This window comes from Drosophila biarmipes, chromosome 2L, assembly GCF_025231255.1.
Source record: "Drosophila biarmipes strain raj3 chromosome 2L, RU_DBia_V1.1, whole genome shotgun sequence".
In the NCBI taxonomy this organism is placed as follows: domain Eukaryota; kingdom Metazoa; phylum Arthropoda; class Insecta; order Diptera; family Drosophilidae; genus Drosophila; species Drosophila biarmipes.
In genome coordinates, this window is record NC_066612.1 from 12733130 (window position 1) to 12749792 (window position 16663).

General features: G+C 41.2%; 1 protein-coding gene across 6 annotated transcripts in view; it reads left to right on the forward strand.

The window, feature by feature from the left end:
- The window catches only part of LOC108033628 (rap1 GTPase-activating protein 1), an 84370-nt gene that overhangs the window by 41846 nt on the left and 25861 nt on the right, over nt 1-16663 (forward strand). For 5 of the 6 annotated variants that reach the window (XM_044094288.2, XM_050885511.1, XM_017108031.3 and 2 more), the window contains one exon: nt 2598-2793. In XM_044094288.2, coding sequence (XP_043950223.1) covers nt 2598-2793 — 196 coding nt within the window. Of the gene's footprint in view, nt 1-2597; nt 2794-9470; nt 10811-16663 lie in introns of those variants that run through there. The other variant, XM_044094289.2, reaches the window with a different exon arrangement.

The window sequence follows — 16663 nt, forward strand, 5'->3', positions numbered from 1 at the left end:
TTTGGGACTTGATTTCCTTGACGTTGGACAGGACATTTCCTGTAATTTCTCACTGGCAAATATGGCAAACACACACTCGCACACACATTGGGAATGGGAAAATATCTTTGGAAAAACGTTCCAAATTAGCGCCTGGGGAATGGCCAAAAACAATGTTAGAAAGAACCTGACTTGCCGCAGAATGACATTTCCCACTGCCGACTGCAAGGTGTTCTCTTCCGCTCTCTTCCTGTCTTTCTTTCGGGATTTTTAGTTTGCAGCTCACCCAAGAGTTTTTCCCACGTAGCACCACCGCCACTCTTTGGGAATATCTTAACCCAAAACTTTTGTGGCAACAACTCCGTACACTCCACGGGCTTAGACCCTTTCTTCTGGGATTTTTGAAGCCATCTATCTCTCGCTGTCAACACCGCCCGGCTTTGTTCTCTTCTCCAGGTCTCGTCGTGGTAATTGTTTTTCTTCACCGAATCACCCAAAGCCCCTCCCAATGCTTTTTTCCACATTTTGCGGCTAAACTTTAAACACGCGCAATGCGCTGCGCATGCCAAATGAGAGTAAAGAACCCGAAAGTAGGGGGTTTTCTGTGGGCTGTGCCCATAAATTTGCATTTAATGAACATTTCCGAAAAGCCCTAGAAGATGCCGCCCCGCCAGAATTAACGCTTTTTGTTTGCCTGTAATGGGTTTTAATTATGTGGGTGGTTGCATATAACGAGGTGGCTAAATGAAACGGTTTTTCAGCGCAGGCGTAACCGCAGCACAGGAAACGTCTGTTTGGTGGGTGTTTTTCCTCTGTTCTGCGGAGAGAAAACCTCCATCTGCATCGGGTTTCATAATAGATGTAGGTTAAAGCCCTGTTCGCATCACATCATCACTGGCCCTATTGTTGGGCCACTTTTGCAGTTGACTTTTGCAATCCGCATCCTCGGCTTCAGCCTCCCTCTGGCTCTCTTCGACTACCGATTTGATTTCATTGCCATTTGCCGAACAATTCATGTGAAAAATTGTCATAAAAATGCTATAAAATTGTTTTCCTCCCGTAATTCCAGCAAGCTATGACAAAAATAGTTGTAAAATCGCTGAATGCATGTTGCACAGCTTGTAGAGCTATAGAAATATGAGAGGAAACAAATCATTTGATTTATTAAATTGTACATGGATGGAGAGCAATAAAAAGCCATTGATGGATTGGATTTTATTGCCTTGAAAATGGGTTAAGTTCGGTGGGAAAATGGGTGAAGGTTAAGGGGGTTTTACGCTTGACAAAGCATTTGAATTTTAATTAAACCTCTGCTAAGAACTTAAAGAAATGTTGCGCAATTAGCAACTGTTGGCTGCACCCCCTTCCTCGGAAAATCTCCAATTTCCACGAAGATTCACTTTCACCGCCACTTTGCTCGCAGCACACTTGAAAACTATCCAAACCATCATCACGCTGAGGCATTCTGAGAAGTCGAGCTCTCCCCGTCTTCAATCAGGCTCATCACAGTCGTGTTTTTGATATCCTTTTCCCATAACTGTCATCATTTCATATGCGAGCTCCACTCGGATGGCAAAGGGAATGGGTAGGTGTTAATTTACGAGTGACAGCCAGCGAGCTCCTCCTCCTGGTAAAAATAAACAGAGATGCGAGTGAGCCAAGAGATACTTCGCTGAGCTATTTCTGCCATTTCCAAAAATGTGGAGCAGAGGAGCAGCTGCAACAGCGGCGTCAAAGGACATTGCACAACGACAACAACAACAGCAACGGCAGCAGAGTAAACATCCTTTAAGTTTTATGTGTTCATTTCGAGGCGTTCGTCGTTTGTATGTCAACATAAACTTCTCCAAAAGCAAGAGCAGGCTGAACACAAAAAACATGCGCTAGTGACAATAAACTCGAGGAAAAAATATGAACTCAGGAATATGTTCAAGTGGCCACTCATAATTCTGTGCGAGTGCGTGAGAGCAGCTCGAAAATGTTCGAAGAGCCAAAGAAAGGGCTTCAGGATGTGTAGAGAGTTCTTGACTTTCAGACGAGCGCTTCGAGGGAAGAAAAGCTGGCAAAGCAGTGGGAAATGCGAAAAAAATGGGAAAAGGAGTCATACTTAGTGAAAGTTATTCAAAGGTTTTGAACACACTTGATTTCTACTCTAATAACAATTTAAATGAAAAACTAGTTCCCTGCAAAACCTCTCTCTCCAGAACCGTATTTATAACTCTTTTTAACTGACTTTTGACTCTAAAGTAAGGCTCATTAATCTCCTAAACGTTCTGCTTACGAAATCAACGATAGTTCTTTGAGAACACCTCTTGAAGTCCGGAAGTCTTGAGCACTGTAGTGGCACTTTCGATCGCGTTCTTGTTCCCATAAATTGGCGGGCAGAAGAAAACCGATTCCTAACCCCTTGGCGGAGCGAGCAGAGGTTAACCCCTGTGCCGCACTTGAGTGTTTGCTTAGCGAGTCGAACGAAGGAGGTCCAAGTCTCCTGTCTACGAACCATGAAGAGATGGCATGTTCGCCAATCTGAAGCTCAGCTGTGGCAGCTCGGCCACTCCAGTGATTGACTCTTTGCGTGCCGTGTTTTTTGTAACCCGTTTCCTGTCTTTTCGTTGCAGACGTCAGCATGCCTTTATGGCCAACACACAGAAGCAGCAGCCGCCGGGCGGAGGAAGCGGCAGCGGCAGCGTCACCCACAGTCCGGAACGCCTGCGCGGAGCCACCGCCACCCAGGATCTCTTCGAGCTGCTCGAGCGTGTGCAGTGCTCGCGACTCGACGACCAGCGCTGCGTCCTGCCCGCTTACTTCTCTCAGGTGGGTAGAGATGGTCACCCAAGCGGAACCCATATCATTTTGCAGGTTTCTTAGGGGGTTTTCCAGACTTTGGGATGTATAATTAATTATTCTGACGCTAGGAGACATGATATAGTGTTTTAAGAGTTATTTTAGTAAATATTACTAAAAAAGCGCTAGATGTAGTAGCCATCATAAAGATTTAATAGTTGATCGTTTTCTAGGTATTTGAAAAACATGTAGCATTTAAAAATGCCACTTAAGGTCCTAATGTCAACATTTATACACGAACCCCAGAGATCTTGGTCCTAAAGAAATATTAGAATAAAAACCTCAGAGGCTTAAATCTCATACAGAAGATATTAACTGAACCCTGTTATAAATACCTAATAAATAGACCTTAAGAAAGTGAAGATGAACTATTAAAACTAAAACTCGAGCTCTTTTACATCATGTCATGTCATTAAGATACCTTTAAGTACACCCTCCGGGAAAGAGCGCCCCTCCTAAACAAAATCAAGATAGGCCACCTCCTGACCTACGACAATGGGCTGGCCATTGTCCAATAGCTGGGTCATCGGCCCATTTGGTCCGCCTTGTCCCCGGGCATATGCTCCACTAATCTAAGTGTGTGTGATGAACTGACCCATAAAAATCCAACTTGCAGTTGCAGTATACCCACCACATTTGCCCCGCTCTCAGTAGTAAAACTTCCATTTTACTGCTGCCAAGCCATAAAAATTGCCAATGGGCCAGTGAATGGGGAATGGGATAAAAACGGCGAAATGGTGGGCGAACCTACATCGAAACAAAGAGCCAGCAACAACAATACCTCATGTGAGGAGTCCTATGCCACCATCCCCCTCAAGGAAGGAGTAACAAACCCCCAACGACATTTACTTTCCAAAACATCTGTATAATTTGACATAATCTGCGCTTTGTTGTGGTCCGTATTTTTTGGGTTCCGTCTCCCGGTTTAATAGGCAAATTGTTCGGCAGTCATGGGTTAATTCTTGTGGGCGCGGGTGTGTGCTGCCAGGGATTAAGTGGTAGGTTGGGTTGGTTTGACGTCGCATTTTACGACTCAGCTGCGGTCTTTGAAGTTTTTGGCAGCTGTCAGGTGTGGCTCCTCCAGTTTATTGCCAAATTTATTAGCGGAATTTTAAAGAATAGATCGTTAAGGTGTATTGAATTTTCCTGAAGGGTTTGCTCAGTGGACGACACTTTTGGGGCCCCAGGGCTGCCAAATATGTTAAGCAAAGTGGTTACAAAAACATAAATATTGAAATATTTAATATTAGACCCTTATATTGCTAAACAATAATATAACAATATCATGTTCGTATTCTTTAAAATACAAAATTTCTTGATCAATTTTAAACAGTTCCATTAGCTTGAATCTTGCAGTGGCGCCACGTAGCGATTGTTTTCCGTACCACAAGTTTTAAATGTTCGTCTCACGACCGCCTTTTTATTAGCGGCACCTAGCGGAATTCATGAGAGGCTTGCGGTTACGTGGCGCGCTGTGGTGGTTATAATCGGAACCATCAACAATGTAGTTCACCATTTAGCCGATAGGCGGAAATTAAAATGTAAATAAAATGGTACTGAAGAGAGAGTTGAGAACAGAACGAAGAGATCGTGGGAAGTGAAGAATGGAGTTTAAGAGAAAGAAGTGACTAGTGCTACCAGATTGGAAAAAGTATGAATATCTATGGAAGAGGAAGAACACATGGCGCCTTGATTCAAAAATATTTAATAGAATAATAGTAAAGTTTTATATTTTATATACTTTTGTCATTTATTGTCCATGAAATCCAAATCTGAAAAGTATTGAGCTTATAAGTAGTTATAAATACTAGAAACAACACAAAACAAGTTTTTTCTCTAAAATAAAGATAAGCTGAAATGAACCAACCACTCAAACCAAACTATGATTATTCAAAAAATTCCCCTTTAATATTATCCATTAAAAAACAAAAACCTCGCATTATAGAACTTAAATCATTCCGTGAATCAGCCACCCTTTTATTGTACGCCTTAAAGCTATGTCACCTTACAGAAACCCCATTTGAAACTTAAACTACAAAAATCTAGTTTTATTTATTGTCGAATTTCTAGAGCATAATCCACTTGGCCTTCCTCAAAAACTATACCGCTTCCTGCTTGGCCTTTTCTCAATCTTCCTGTTTTTCATTTTTAGTTCACCCGTTTGCTCGGCGTGCAAGTTCCAAAGCCCTTTCAGATTTTAATTTAGTTTTCGCAACAATTTCGGAGGCAAACTTTTCTATATCAAAAGGCAAAACAGACTTCACCCTACCCCCTTGTCCACAAGTGGGTCTTGCAAAGTGCAATCCGCAGCCAGCAGCCCGCATCCCTCATCTGCTCCTTGCAAGCCTATGCCATATTTTCTCAAGATGCAGCCTTCTCATCCACATTCGAGTGCCTTTTATGCAGGCTCACCCTGGGTAAAAGTAAAATAAAGGGGAAAAAAGCAGTGGGGAGTCTGGCAAAAAGTCTCGTCTAACATCTTGAGGCGAAACTGGGTTGACTCCCAGACTGTGGTTGAAAATTATGTTTGCTCGAGTTGGGAAAATTGAATTTGCTTGAAGGCCAGTCGCCGTCAAACTGTGACATTTGGACACGTGCCGTGAGAGAAGGCATGCCCAACTGTGCGAGAGTTTTCCTCTGGAGTTTTCCACACTCTGGATGCCGTTGTGTACGGTTTTCCCTCTTTCCCCTTTCCCTTTCTCTGTGTTTCGCCATTTAATTCCCTGCGCATCTATTCTCCCTATTGCATAGTTTCTCGCACGTTTTTTGCCATTGCATACTTTGGGGCTAATAAAGGTTTGCTTGGGTATGTTTAAACTCCGTCCGGCTCTATTTCCCCAACCTTCACTACCCTCAGCGGCTAATTAAGCTGCCCAAATAGCAGTTGTTTTGGGTTGGCAGCTTTCTACACAGGAAATAAGGAACAAAAACTTCATTGCTATCTAAAATTAAAAAAAAATGGAATTTTCTAGTGTTTTTTAAATAACCATGGCTTCAAGATATTTTCAAAGCTGCAGCGAAGAATAAAGTCGAGTTATCATGTTGAGGACAAATGTATTTTTTTAATGAGTCAATCAATTATCAGCAACTTTCAAAACAACATTTTTTAAGGGAAAATAATACTTTTTGCGGGATAAATATAGACGTTACTCATGCGGCGCAGAAGATTTTAGGGTATCACGGTTACTCTTGTAAAGAGAAAACATTCATATTCGGTGGATGCACCATTTTTGGCCAGCTTTTTGTAAGCGGCTTTTTTCCACCTTTTGCTTGCATTCCCATGAAGCCGGAAATCTGGGGCCTTTTGTTTTATGGAGGAGAACCCTCCGCCATCTAAGATTCGCTGGAAATTTATGCCCGACCACCGCTCCTCTTGCATTTCTCCCCCAATTCCCTTCCTTTTCCCATTATAAAAATATACTTTGGCCATTTCATTTCGGTTGCTTTGGACTTTTTCTTGCATATTTTTCACGGACTGTGGCTTCGGTGTTTTTTGCCCCATTCCCCTCGTTTTTAGCCGCACACACATTAGAAGTCTCTTATGTCTTTGTCTCAGTTTGTGGTGCTCGGCGAGTGCAATTTGTCTGCCCGCCTCTTCTCACCCCACCCACTTCCCTTCTCATTACCCCGCCGATTCCCCGATTCTCTGTTTCTCCGATTCTCCGCCGCTCCTCCTCACAGTTGAGCAGTCACTGGCGAACGCTTTGGACTTGACTCCCAGCGAATGCAACGAACGTTGAAGTTGTTAATTGCGATGGTCGTCAGCCGCAACGACAAAGTCTCCATCTCCGTCTTTGACTGCATACCCTTCTCTTTCACACGCCCAATTGCTGTCTCTTTCGCCGGCTGGAGGTGCCTGCAAACCTGGCCGAAAACGGAGGAATGGCCCGGAGACCGCAGCAACCTACTCCCACAGCCAGCGCCGTGAAAATGAGCTGCATTCGGAAGCAGAGGAACGGCAAGGGAAGACTAGGTGCACTGAGAAAAAGGGAAATAAATCCAAGATCCTTTTCTATGTATCTAATTTAAAGATGTGTTAAACAGGAGTACCTCAAAAATATATCTCAATGAAGGAACAAATTTAAACATTTTTTTGCGCAAAATTGATCTCTATCTTCATAAATCTCAGTGGTTTATAATGGTTCTCCAATCTCACACTCTTTTGACCTAAATATCCTTAAAAACAATAGAATTTTTCAGGCAACAAAAATCTATTTGGATTTTTTTGCATGTACATATAACAGAATACTTCTGGAATCAAACTCTAACTAACTAATAGTTTCCAGTGTAGAAAAAGACAGAGAGGGCGACACACTCACTCACGTATGAATTCTAAGTCAGAAATGTGCGATGCTTATCGCCGTCATCTACCTACACGTATCCGTACCGCGGGCCTGTAAATTATCCCAAAAAAAACCAAGCAATCCGAAAGATACTCCCAATCTATGCGTCCCTATCCCTCCAGTGCACTGTGGCACTTAACATTTATAATTATTTTCCGCTTGTTGCATGCGGCCTCTATCTTTCCCAGCTCACTATATATCTGCCACTCTTCAACTTTGCCATGTGGAAATCTTTCCGTTACTCATTCGTGGCTTTTTAATTTCCTCTTCTACGGCCTTCCCTCACTCCTTCGGCGAACAATGCAACTTTAAAATATTTTCCTGTGGCCAGCCTTCTTTCTTTTTTGGCGGATCTCTGACATTAACCTAGGGCTGTGCCATCCACCCACACGGCCCCCTGTGCCCATCCACACCCATCCGTACCCTTGGATGCCCACTCCTTTCCCCCATTTTCCGCCGTCTCTGATGTTTACCTTGTTGCTGCCTCGCTGACTTCGTTGTTGATTGCCAGCTGACAGCGGCAGCAACCACAAAAATAAAGTAAAAAAAATTAAAACCGGGCAAACCTCAACTTAAAACTCTTTCACATGAAATTTAAAGCTCCCCGGTGGATCTCAGATGCGGGCTCAGCATAACCAATTAACCATGAGAAGCGCTCTGGAAGCCAGCGATCTATCTTTCTGTCTATCCATCTTTCAAAGCTTGTATCCGTCTATTTGTGCAGATATGTGTTTATTAAACGTGGCATCTACTCGCGCTAGAAATGTGATTGAAGCTTCTGGGCTGAAAAAATAATTTTTAATTAGATTAGGAAATCCATCATATTTCTGTTTTAATTTTAATAAATCAACTACAAAAGTATCTTTAATTTTACCGAAACTACTCTATCTAAACTCAACTGTTTTAACTCAACTTTAAACTTTTTGTTTTTTATCTACCAGCTTAACCGACAATCTTTCCAACTTGTTTTATCTGCGCCGCACTTCAGAACATACCCAAAAAAAGTTTTTTTTCTTCTTTCACTTCTTTTCTGGTCACATTTTGTTTATAAACAGACGTGTTGATAGGTCCCCTTCATGGACTTTATGCCATATCAAACTAATTTTAGTACATAGCACGATAGATTTAAGTCTTCAATGCCAAGGTCAGGTTAGAAGCAATCATAAATTGGCAATGTTTGTGTGTACTTTTTTAAACACACACACACAAGATTTATATTATTCCAAAGAAATTTTAATCTGTAGCAATACTTGTAATGTTTTTATGGGTTCTCCCAAGTTTGACTTAATCATTTAATGAGCTGTTACTACATTTTTTCTGAGATAAAAGTAAATATTCTAAATATTTTGAAACTAAGTTATTTAGTTATGAATGTACAGCATTGTTTTTTTGCTAACAAAAAAATATTTATACCCACAAAAATAAATGTTTTGAAATATGTTTGATTAGCCGAGATGTGTGATGTTTTGGGTGAGTTATTAGTTAGTTATGAATGTACAACAATGTAGTCTATTATAATGATTAAAATATATTATTGTTTCGTAGGTTGTCATAAATTTAAATGAATCACTACCTTAAAGGAAAAAGCTGTATAATTCTAAAATATGATAAACTTAAAGCTTTACGAATTCTTTAATAAGAAAAATATTTACATTTTATATGCTTACATTTTTTTAAAATTTATTTATTGTTAGCTAACAAGCAATTAAATAAACATTAAATTCAATTCAAAGTTGGCGCCCTCTCAGCTCCCACGCATGCGCTCTTTCTCTGTCTTTTTGTGGTTATAGAGCGCTCTCGCTCTGACACACACAGCTCCAATTGAACGCCAGGCTTTGGCATTATTTAGTGCATTTCGTGAGCCCCCGACGTCGCACAGTGGGTCAGTGTAAAGAAATAGAAATTAAAAATAGGGCCTAGTAAATATAGTAAAAACTTATACACAGAAACTATTTTCATGGGTTTAGAAATTTAATATCCTCTGTTTCAAGTATTTATGTATGAAAATACTTAAATTTTAGGAAACTTCCTTAACAAAATAGATAACTACATTTTCGATATCCACTAAATCGTCAATCAATTTTTCACTTAAAAGCGAAAATATATGAATTTCATTTTTTCTTACTTAAAATCATTTGTACGGATATCGTAACCAGTTAGGGGCTTATTGCTTATCTACTGGGGGAAAAACATTTTTAGTCAGCTAGTGTTTTTGTGCCCACTGTGCGTTGGCAGAGCGCAGCGACGCTGGCCGCGGCCTCGACGGCGGCAGCGAACCACATTGGATATTTCTCAGTTGCCGTTTTTCCGTTGCCGCAGCCAGACGTTTGAGCCGGTTTGAATTCGAAAGTCCCTCCCTCTTGTGCGCGCTCGTGCGTTTTGTTCGTTACGGATTCAAAACAAAAACAACTGCCGAGGGGCACACGCATTTTGAGTTATTTTTAAAGGAAGAAGCGGCCGAATCTGCTCTTTTTTCTCGGTTTCTCCATGTCGAAACCGAAATAAAACCCAACAACAACCGAAAAGCGATTTTGTGAGTGCAATAAACCAAACTGCAGCGCTGTAAATACGCGTGTTTCGGTGTGTGTTTGTGCGGTGCATCTACGAAAATAAAACACGCATCAAAAATCTTACTATATATACTCTCATCTATATGCATGAGCCGATCGCAGTGAAATTATTTGCCTAGAAATTGCTTGGCCGAAAATTTGAAAGCCCCAATATTTGCATATAAGCCGCAGTTTGACAGTCACCGAACGAAAGCGCAAAAAAACCTGTCAAACGGGTTAAAAACTCGTAAAAAAAGAGATATTTATGAAAAAAAATCGTTGTGTTTTTGTGTGAGCAAAACACCTGAAAGCAAAAAGTCAGCTAAAATTATAGCAATTACCACAGAATATATCTTAGGGCCAAGAACGCCCACTGATGAGCAAAACCCCTGTCAGAGGTACGGATAATGCAGTTCTAAGCCGAGTTTGTAAAGCAACGAGGCAAGCAGTGCAATTGCAGCATCAGCATCAAGGAAAAATAGTAATTTGATCTAAGCACGCCCACTATAGAAAAATAAACCCTTCTGGAGGTTAACGCAAAGAAGCCACAGCACCTATAAAAGCTGCAACATCAGTATAAACCAACTTAGAAACACTGGAGAAAATATCTTTTACTTGAAAAGATAGATTTAAAAAGTTAAAAATATCTATTTCTTGAGGATGAGATATGCGTTTTGGCAAATAGTTGCATAAACAGCAACTGCAGTCCAAGTACCAGCAGCAGCTTCAAGGGAGTCTATCCACATTTTGGCTTAGAAGATTGGCTAAATCGGCTACCAATGCAGTCGTAGGCCAAAAGCAAGAGCAACAACCACTGCAGCAGCAACAACCGCGGCAGCAACAGCAACTGTGGCATTTTACAGCGAAGGCGCCGAAAGACGTTGGGTGCGTCAGGCAGTCATGGGGGTACTGAGATGGCGCGATTCCCCCGGATCGCGTATATCGGGCTCAATCGGCAGCAGCAGCAGCAGCAGCAACAGCAACAACAACCATCACCACAATAGCAACAGCAGCAACAACAACGCTCATCAGCAGCAACAGCAGCACAACAACAACCACCACATCAACAATAACAACAACAACAACAATCGCGAGGTATGTGTGGGCCGATGCTATACTATATCTTCTACCCGATCCCATTTCGAAGTCCAATTTGGATTCTGTTTTGACAACAGCAGCAACGAGAACGTGGCATTACGTTTGGGATACATTTCCATTAATTAAATGCAATTTGGGCGTTCGATGTAATTGATGTTGTTCGTTGTTGCCCGTGGTTGTTTGTCCCTTTTTGGCTTTGTTTGCGGTTAGTCACAAACACGTTGTTGCACTCTTTGAGAGCTATTGCAAAGAGTGGGTGCCACAGTGCGCTGCTGGAATGAGAGTTTTGAGAGCAATTTGGCATCGATAATTAGTTATTAAATATTGAGGAATTTTGTATTTGCCCGTTGATTACTAGTTAAGTGATCCAACCCTAATAGTTGCCCTTCGGTACACAATTTTAAAATTGCTAACTGGTTTTATAAATACAGCATTGCCTTGATTCGTTTTTCTTCCACGCATGAAGCTTGACTTATTCTTAAATTACTGGTTAAAAATTACTACACATTTACAGACTCATAAGGAAAGCATTAAAGGCGTTTTATACAAACCCATAATTTTCGAGAGAAAGCCTTACTTGTTGCTTAACTTTTACACTGCATGATATTTATATACAGTTTGCGAGCCACTGGCTGCCTCATCCTCCACTTTAATACCGCCTTTTAATACCCCCGATAATGGCTCTTGAACAGCCCCATGAAGCCTTCGTGGGCTCTGTTCCCGACTCGTTGTGATCCCTTATCAACCGCCACCGAATATGGCTCGCCTTAATACCAAAAAAATGAATGAAAAACGCTCGTTTTATTGTAATTTCCATAAAAATGTTACTCAGCGGCTTTTCACACATGACTTGTTCTCCGCGAGAGTGTATGCGTTTAAGTTGCTTAATTTAAATAAAGTCAGAGGCAACAACTCCATGAACGCGCCTCCCTGATAACACACATGCTGACTGATGCTTTGTAATTTTTATGTCGCAAGACAGTGCCTACAAATTGTTGGCGGACTACCTAGAAAGTCAAGAATCTTCGGAGGCAATTTGTTGGTCGATTGGAAAACCAACTAGAAAATGGTGGGGCAGAGCGACGGGCACAAAAGACAGCCAGAGTTGACACATTTCGTATAAATCACTCAACACAGCCGCCGCCGCAGCGAAAGCGGAGTCGGGTTTTTTTTTTTTGGTTTGAAGTCTAGGGAACGCGACTCATGATTATGATGACGATGATTGGGATGTTGATTGTGATTGAGATTGTGATTGCATTCATCATCATTATGCCCATTAGCCGCATTCTCCGCTCGAAGCTTTTACCTACGCACTTTTACTTCTACCCCGGCTTCTCTCCCATTCTCTCTGTGGCTGTAAATGTAGCTGAAAGATACTTTTGGCTTGCACAACTTTCGCCAAACACACTGATAGATCGCACGCTCCAATTGAGGTTTTTAGCCTCGTTCTCCATTCGAACTCCCCAATTCCCAAAATTGTTATCGCCACCTTGTGCATTTCTTTGTCTCTTGCTATTTCATCCGCATTTAATTCATTTTATTTGCGGCGGTTTGCTGGGGAATTTCTCGTACACCAAGCCGAATGCAGCTGAAATATCTATATATACAACTTTCGGATGAAAATTAAAGAACCAACGCATAGCCCAAGCGAGTTAAGCTACCAAATTTATGCTTAATATTCTTTTCCCGGTACTGAGTGTATTATAGATATCACAATCACAAAGCGGTGTACAGATTTCAAGCGAAATATCATCGAATTAATCACCTTACATTTTTGTTTTCTGTGCATATATATTTGAGAAAAAAATTATCGTTGAGGCCCCATTCAGTCTGCTGATGATACAGATGATGAGGTTGAAAACAAAAAGCCACAAACTTTCGCTGCTCGCCTAGCAGATACTTTTGTATCTCCCTCGATTTCGATTTCGTAAGCATTCCACATGTGCTATCCCTTTGTGTATCTGCCAGATACTTTCAATGCCTACACATCGGCCGGGGGAAATTTCTCGCTGCGTTTGATGTCAAGGTTTGCCTGGCTAATTCTGACTAGAGCAAAACCACTTGAAATGGTTAGAGGAAACTGCGTTTTTCGCCCACCTCCCAAACCTCCTGCTGTGCGCGCACTTCAAGATAGCCTTACAAAGATACAGGAGAGCCGGGGGTGGGAGAATTCTGAAACCGAGAACGAGTTGAAGAAACCGCCTCAAGGTCTCGCGGAAACGCTTTCGCTTTTTGTCGCCACTCGAAGACTGTCTGCCCTTAAATGGCCAGCATGTAACTAACGATCGGGGCAGAGGTGCAGGCGTCTCCTATGCCTCCTGGACCCCCTCTTCGTGAGCCATATACCCACCATATACCACTGAAATAATGCATATGGATTGCAGTTGAGCTGCAGGCGCGTGTCTTGCATAATGGCCGACGATTAATGGGTTAAAAAAGGAGAATACGAGGGAGGAGCGGAGAACTGCTAATGAAAAGACTCCTTTTCTGTCTGGCCGTTTATATTTTCTCTGATTCATGGCCCGTGGTTCGTTCTGCGTCATTTAGTCAATCGTTCAGTTAGTCAATTGTTAAAGCCACTGCGACTTCCTTCTGGGAACGACCAGCACCGGATATCCATTTTGCATTTTGCGAAAAAAAAAACAGAAATTATAATTTATGTTTCTCGTTGACAATAATGATGATGTTGGCAGGAGAACGATGATGATGATTATGCCATGCCTCAGTCTGATTAAAAGCAGACAACAATGCCCACACAAGAGGGAAAAGTAGGAGGAAGGCGGCAAGCCGAGTAGGGGAACTCCAGACACAGGAAAACCCACACGAGGCGACTCTACAGTAGGAGAAAGGGAAGCCGATAAGAGCAGGTAGTGCCTTAGATCCTATACACCAGATAAGTCTGCAACTGATAGATCAATGAGTGGTAAACAAACCCAAGAAGAGAGAGAAAGTAGCTATCAATAGGGAGTTCCAAGAAACTGGTGAGGGTAGATATCGGCAAAAGATCTTGTTATGGAGGTAGGAAGGGAACATCAAAATAGATTGCTTACTGTTTTCTAAAGTGTGATAAATAGAGTAATAGTTGTATAATAAAAATAAACGTAATTTTTAGAATAACTACATACAATACCTACTCTAATGTACAACCATACATTTTTATTTTATAATTATAATTTACCATGGAATTTTTCCTCAAAGCGTTACCCGTACTTCAGTAATTTCTTAGCCCCCCCACACGTGTTTCTCCATTTTTATCGCCTGTCTTCTGCAACACCCCCCATTTTCAACCCATTCACATTGGCAACAATTGTGGGGTCTGTACATACATACATACACACATATCTGAGTAATGGCAACAAATGTGATGACAATGCGGCATTAAAAAGCATGAAAAACCTAGCCAACAATTGTTGTTTTGGTTTTTGTAGCTGCTGCTGCTGCTGTTGTTATTGTGTAATGTTAAAAGTTGTGTTGACGACATTGACTTGCCTGCATTGTTTTTGTTGTACCTGCTGCTGATGGCAGTGGTAAGAGCGACGAAAAAATATGAATAAATAAAAATGAAAATATGAAATTGCGTCGAGGGGGGGACAATGGAAACGATTCTGTGTATCTGCGGTTACAGAAATGGAAGCTTTGACCAAACATTGACACTAGCTTATTAGCTACCTTAACACAGTTTTCGGTGAGCTATCTTTACCCCACCCTCATTTCCACACCACATATCTTTATCTGCTTCTTTTATCGCTCGCAAAGAGATAAGGTTTTAAAGGTCTTCGTCTGCCTTTATTTGCCTGCAATATAAAGCGTTGTCTTTTTTTGGATTTACAAATTTAAACTGCAGATAAGGTCGCACTTTATTTATGTTTCTTTTCTTTAATGATTAAACAATTTTCGTGTTTATACAAGAAAACACTTTTTGGCAGCTGCCTGGTTTATTTTTCTTTTTGAGGGCCACCACAGACACACTTCCCCACTTCTACACTTCCACCTTCTAAAAAATGGAAAATCTTGACAAATTGAAAGCTGACAAAATTGCGACAGTCGATGTCAACTGTTGACAAATAAAGTGGTTATATGGCGAAATCGGTTCTAGCCGAGATATATGTATATACCATGCCGAGCCCACACCTTTTTACAGCTGGAAATTATGAAATGTTTCTCCCCAAAGTTTCTCTCAAAAGAATCTGTCAGCCTTTGTATCGTCATATCTTTTGTTTGCCCACCCCAGCAAAAGAAAAAGTTGTTTCACTTTTCATTATGGAGGGCCATAAATAAGCCCAGATATTTCGACTTAATATTCTGTTAATACTTTTATTATGTCGCCTAGATTTTCACTTTATTTTCTATATGCAAACTACTTGATTCGATTTATGAATATACACACACAAAGATTTTAATCGCTTTCGCTTTATTTGTGTCCCAGACTAAACAAAACAAATCGATTCCATAGAAGCGGCTCAACCTCAAACGAGAAATGATTTTTAAATGGCAAATTTGTGAAAATTACTCGCGCTCATTTCGATTTGTAATTAATGAAAAATAGTTGCCATTGTTGCTATTTTATTGCAATTAACTTTGGCAGCCATTGTATGCTCGTTGCGGCCTCCGATCGGGGAACTTGGCGCCTTTTTGCTTGCCGTTTCTTGTTGGCGACGCACTGAAGTTGCCAAATGTTATTGACCCAAATTGAAAACGTATAAAAAAAGAATAATACGCGAGGCAGTCATTCGAAATAGAACCAAGCAAACAGAAAACGCAGAAAAACCGAACGAAAAAGTACTAACAGTGGAGCTTGGCATAGAGTGGAGCAGGCAGGCTGGATGGCTCGATTTATGGCCACATGGTATGGTCTATAGACTGGAGGCCATTTATATTGCCTGACATGCTGACACGACTCTGGCGGAGAGTGAAAAATGCAAGTGGAACTTAAATTATATGAGGCAGATCAATTCTAGTGGCCAGTTTTTTGGCTGAGAAATTGCCTTGAAAAATAAATAAATTTCATTTGGGCCGAAAGAGAAACAGAGTTAATTAGAATCATTACTTTTGCTTGGGAAAAAATCATTTAAAAATACCAACTTGTCAAGGAAAATACTAACTAAATCTCTTAAGCTACTAGAACTTATTTGTGTGCTTCCCCAGAGTTCAATAAACTTAAGTTAGTCATGTACTATACTTGGTATTCACGTACTTTGGTAGAAACCCCCTTACAAACATGTAAATTACAAGTTTTCATATCCCATTGCATGCGGAGTATCTTATCTTATCGAACCCCATCGAACACTTCATTTCCCTGCCATTGAGGACCGGGGCCTTTGATTAGGTAAGGGGTAAAATTATCAGAGGTACACGCGGTGTATCCAAACTTTCCCAACTTCATTTGAAGCCCTCGTGTTTGCACTTCTCTTGTTCGCGTTTGTTCATTTTACTTTTATTTATACGCATTCCATTTATGGCAAGTATTTGCATATCTGTTATCTGACTCTAAGTTTTGTTTAAACATTGGCAAATTTAGCACATAGCTCCCCAGCAACTCAGCCCCTCCGTTGGCCCAAATGGCAGCAGCTGAGCCAACAGACGCCAGTAGGCTCGGATTTTCCAAAAGTGCGGGCAAAAACGAAACGAAATTCCTCTGCCCGAAGTGGAAACCTTGTTGCGTCTGTTTGTTGACAAACTAATTGAAACATTTTGCATTTTGAGATCGCGCTTAATTAGCCAGAGATACAGATACACAGATGCGAACGCCATCTGAGGTTGTGACCGAGACTTGAGACAGCGACTTGACTTTTACTATCAATTAACATAATTGGCGGCGCTTGCCATGCTCGTCGTCTCCCGATTCGATTA